This window comes from Carya illinoinensis, chromosome 7, assembly GCF_018687715.1.
Source record: "Carya illinoinensis cultivar Pawnee chromosome 7, C.illinoinensisPawnee_v1, whole genome shotgun sequence".
NCBI lineage: Eukaryota > Viridiplantae > Streptophyta > Magnoliopsida > Fagales > Juglandaceae > Carya > Carya illinoinensis.
In genome coordinates, this window is record NC_056758.1 from 18,806,563 (window position 1) to 18,811,665 (window position 5,103).

Sequence of the window (5,103 nt, forward strand, 5' to 3'; positions counted from 1 at the left end):
AACATGATTCATTAACCCTTGAAATGTGGCAGGTGCATCGGTAAGCCCAAAAGGCATTACCAAGAACTCATAGTGGCCTTCATGAGTTTTAAATGCGGTCTTAGAAATGTCTTCTTCCCTCACCCTGATTTGGTGATAGCCTGACCTCAAATCAAGCTTAGAAAAATATCTTGCACCATGCAATTCCTCCAGGAGTTCATTGATCACAGGGATGGGAAACTTATCCTTGACAGTTTCTTGATTGAGGGCCCTATAGTCAATGCACATTCGCCAAGTGCCATCTGTGACACCCCCAAATCCCCACGCCCAAACACGGGGAAATTGAGACGTCCGGATGGTGACAACCCGGGTCACCATCCCATCGACGGGTGCCGAGTGTGTGCAAGGCAACAGATGTGTACAGATAAACACGCAGCGGATAAAGAAGGTCATAACTAAGTACCAGAATTTCTTTTCTTAACTTAATACAAGCTGTTTAAAACATACATGGATAAATATTACAAAACACGAATACAGTTTTAAACAAATACAAAGATAGCATCAGCAACCCGGCGGAGCCGCATCCTCGGGCTCAGCCTCCTCCTCTTCGTCCTCCAACTCTGCACCAAAAGCTACGGAACCACGAATGGTACCGCAGGTAAGTAAACCCAAACACTACCAGATAAAAACACATAAAACTCATACAAGATGCATGAAACATGCCCCATGCACAAGCCCACCAAAAACCCAAGTTTTCCACACACGCCAAAAACCCATTTGGCCCAAAAGCATATCCTTTCCAAAAACACGCCAAAAGTCACATTTGGCCGCCAAAAGTCCATTTGGCCCAATATCTCGCCGGAAGTCCATCCGGCCCAATATCTCGCCAGAAGTCCATCTGGCCCACGCCAAAAGTCCCATTTGGCCTCATAAACCATTATCCAATTTTAACCGTATGCACCATGACCTCCCCTAGGGGTCATCCGCACACCCTGGCTCCAGTGTCACACCGTAGAGTACCACTACGCATATGACACCTAACGAGCGATGCCCAGTTCCGCGCCCCGCGCGTGCGTAGCCAAGCATCCTCTAGCCCTCGCCAGCGAAGGGCCACGGAGTCGGTGAGTAGGGCGATGCCCGGTTCCGCGCCCGGCGCGTTCGTAGCCAAGCATCCCCTAGCCCCGCTCCCGTCATCTCTCTCGACAACTCAGGGGACATCACTCAGTTTATTCCGCTCCCGAGTGACCAGAGGAGCTCCACCGAGATAATAACCCATCCTGGCTTGGGCTCGTGATACACACGCACCCGTAAAACCACTCACGCCAATACACAGGCTTTTCACACAAATCCCACAAACACACGTGCATGCACCATGTAATGCCATAACAATGCATAATAAAATAATCCAATAACATAAAACAAATAAACAGGCAACTCCGTCCTCCATCCATCCGACCCCCGAAACTCCTCGGACTCAGTCCGGAATCAACAACCAACAACAGTAAATAATTGAATGAGCAATATATATTAAAATCTGAAAATAGGGTTTGGAAAATACTTACAGCGCTATATGGCAATTTTAGAAAACAAGCGGCGTTGCAAACGGCGGAAAAACAGCAACGTCACAGTGAAAATTCACTGGCCGTGGGTCTGAAAAACCCACTTTTGAACGGGGATAAACTAGGACACGGGATTGATAGGGAATGGTCTAGAGGTGGTTGTGAAGCTATTGGAAGTGACGGACGGCCGTGGGTGGCGGCGGAATGGCCGGAAATGGCCGAAAATGGCAAATCGGAAAACAAGCTCGTGGGAGCTGCTCCGGTGGTCGTTGGAGGCCGGAAATGGGTGGGTTAGGACGACAAGAGGCCGGTGATGAAGTGGTGAAGAAATGGTGGCCGGAGGTGGAGCGACGGCGGCGGATCGGAGTGAAATCCGTGCGCCCTTTGGAAGCTTTTTCCAGCCAAATGGCCGGCCGGTTGGGGGTGGTTTTCGTGGGGAGGTACACCGGAGGGAGGGGAAGAAAATGGGACCGGTGGGAGGTCGGGAGGTGGCCGGACGGCGCTGGGCTGGAGGAGAGAGAGACGACGCGGGGGAGAGGGAGGGAAGAGAGAGAGAGCACGGGGGGGGGGGGGTTCGGTCGAGCGGGAGAGGAGAGAAAGAAAAGAAAAAAAAAGAAAAAGAAGGAAAAAGGAAAAGAAGGGAAAAGAAAAAAGGAAAAAGAGGAAAAAGGAAAAAGATGTAGGGAAAAGATGAGGTCCAATCCTCTTTTCGGGAAGCAAAACTAACCCGCCAAAAAGATTAAAAACCACAAAACAACTAAATAAAACACCACATCAAATAAACTAAATTAAATTGAAAACCAAATTTAAAAACGCGAATAAATTAAAATAAATAGCTAATATATTAATTAAAATAAAAACAAATATCTCAGCGAAAATACACTCAAAAACGGGTCATCACACCATCAGCCTTTTTAACCAAAAGGACAGGTGATGAGAAAGGGATTTGGCTTGGTCGAATCACTCCATTACTCAATAAATCCTGCACAATCTTCTCAATTTCAGTCTTTTGGTAATGAGCATACCTATATGGTCTTACTGAAACTGGAGTAGTGCCTTCCTTTAATACAATCTGGTGGTCACAAGCTCGATTAGGAGGTAAACCAATTGGTTCCTCAAAAACAGTTTGAAACTGTTGCAACACTTCCTCAACTTCTGGTAAAACTTCAGCTTTAGCTTGTTTTTCATCAATGGCTACCAATTGTAACAACCATCCCTCTTGTCTCACAAAGGAAGACTTCAACATTTTTACTGCAGGTTCTACTTGGACTTTTTCAGACAGCAGCCCTTGTAGAAGTAATTTCTTACCAGCAACTTCAAACTGCATGGACATATTATTAAAATCCCATTGAATAGAACCCAAGGTTCGAAGCCATTGGACCCCCAGCACTATGTCACAACCCCCCAATGTCAATACATGAAAAGGAACCAAAAATTTAGTCCCCTGTACCCTTATTGTTTCCTCACATCTTCCTTGAGTAACAATTTTAGTACCATTAGCTACCTTAACTTGAAGATTTCTATCTTCCATCACTTTTAACTTTGCTGCTTTAACTACCAATGGATCCAAGAAATTGTGTGTACTTCCTGAATCCACAAGAATTTCACAAGAATATGAACCAATTTTGCCCAACAACTTCATGGCATTACTGTTAATACAACCAGAAATGGCATGAATGGAAACTTCAAGTTCTTCTGACCCTTCTTTCAACACATTTTGCTGTTCAGGCAGTAACTGTGCCTCAAGTTCCTCTACACTCTCAATGACTTCTTGACTCTCACAAGGATCACCATGTAAAAAATACACCCGAGAACTCTTACACACATGATTATGATTCCATTTCTCAGAACAATGGAAACATAGCCCTTTTTTTCTCTTTTCATCCATCTCCTCAGGACTGACTTTTTTTAATGGAAACAAACCCTTCTGGCCTCTACTCGACGAATCTACAGGCCTTTCATTGTAAACTGGCCACTTATCAGCAAAATGACTAGTTTGCCTCCAAGACTTCCTTGAAGACAACACATACTCCTCCTGCAATTTAGCTAAACCAAAGGCAGCTCCAAGATTTAATGGATTGAACATCTTCACAGGTATACGAATCTCATCCTTCAACCCACTAATAAAACAGCTCATCTTATGTCTTTCAGATAAACCTTTGAGCCTATTTGCCAAGGCTTCAAATTGTGAAGTGTACAAACTAATTGAAGTAGTTTGCTTGAGCCTAGTCAAAGCCTCCATTGGGTCATCAAACATTGATGGTCCAAATCTCCCTTGCAAGGCCACCACCAATGATTCCCATGAATTAAACTGCCCTGAGTCCAATGCATTTTGATACCACACCAATGCATCTCCTTGCATATGGTGCGAGGCTACCATCAACTTTTGATGGAAAGGTATTTGAAAGCAATCAAAGTATTGATTTGCTTTAAAAATCCAACCCAAAGGATCATTTCCACTGAATTGTGGAAAGTCCAACCTAACACTTCTTTGAAACACAGTCCGCTCCTCATGATTTCTAGGCTCAGTAGATACCTCACGATCTCTAAAGGGATTAACATTTATAGATTCAACCAAGGAACTCAAAATATTCGCAAAGTGATCTAACCTCTCTGTTATACCAGCAATTGCCTGCTGATGACCTTCCAATTGCTTCTGAACCAGATCTTGTTGCTTGTGAGTTGTTTCTTGGAGACCTTTCAACGCTGCACGCGTACCCTCTGCCATCAGAACGCCTTGTCCAAGGATCGCCGACTGCTGATACCACTTGTAAGGTTCTTGATACCAAGAACAGAACCTCACTTCCGAAATGCAAACAACTGGAACAAGATTCAATGATCAAATGCAAGATTCCATTCTTGAATCTTGACAGAGAACTTTCGAGGAGCTCTCAACCTCCAATTCACTAACTTCAGAACTCAAAACTTCAGATGCATTACACGGAGATGGCTACTGCTTTTATAGTTGCAGAAGCATGAAACTGGATTCTAAGAATTAAAACTCACCGTATAGCTAATAGACTAAAACGCAGGAAGTAAAACATAAAACGAACTCATACACTTACAAAGCTACTTACAGCATTCCTCACTAAAGCTAAATGCACCGTTTTATTAAAAGAATTACTTAGCCTAGACTGCACGTCGTATTCCTCCATCTTCCCACATCTTCAAGGTTGTTAAAGTCGTTATTCTCTTCTGCAATCTGATACACTACTGCATCTGTCACACCACTTCTCCACAGACCACTCATCACCTTCCTCCTCTCAAGGCCTGCCCCCAAGCACCCGTAACAAAATACTTGTCTGCCATCCATGTCTAGTCCATTAACAAGTACCTCAATTATAAGCATAGCAACATCAATTAACTCCAAAAAAAAATCTAATGACATTCTCCAATTATGATGGTTAATCATTAAACTCATAATGTGTATGTCTAAGGCATAGAAGTACTTAAATAAATCATCTTTTGCTCATAAACCTTAAATTCTTGCACCTCAAAATATATTGACTCTATAATTTCTTTCCATAACTCTATTGCAAATAACTCCACGATACTTGATATTTTC

At 43.6% G+C, this 5,103-nt stretch overlaps 1 protein-coding gene across 1 annotated transcript; it reads right to left on the reverse strand.

The window, feature by feature from the left end:
• Window positions 1–2,421: 2,421 nt before the first annotated feature.
• On the reverse strand, window positions 2,422–4,851 carry LOC122316222. The gene is made up of 2 exons (XM_043132758.1): window positions 4,674–4,851; window positions 2,422–4,358 (listed from the first exon to the last, which is right to left on the reverse strand). The coding sequence occupies exons 1-2, from the start codon at window positions 4,849–4,851 to the stop codon at window positions 2,422–2,424; spliced, it is 2,115 nt and encodes a 704-aa protein (XP_042988692.1).
• Between the last annotated feature and the right edge of the window lie 252 nt (window positions 4,852–5,103).

Bases quoted from the DNA above. Each gene is read 5' to 3' on its own strand.
- LOC122316222 (XM_043132758.1), bottom strand. From the start codon at position 4,851: ATGGATGGCAGACAAGTATTTTGTTACGGGTGCTTGGGGGCAGGCCTT. The intron at 4,359-4,673 runs GTCTAGGCTAAG...ATCTTGTTCCAG, and splicing joins ATGGAGGAATACGACGTGCA to TTGTTTGCATTTCGGAAGTG.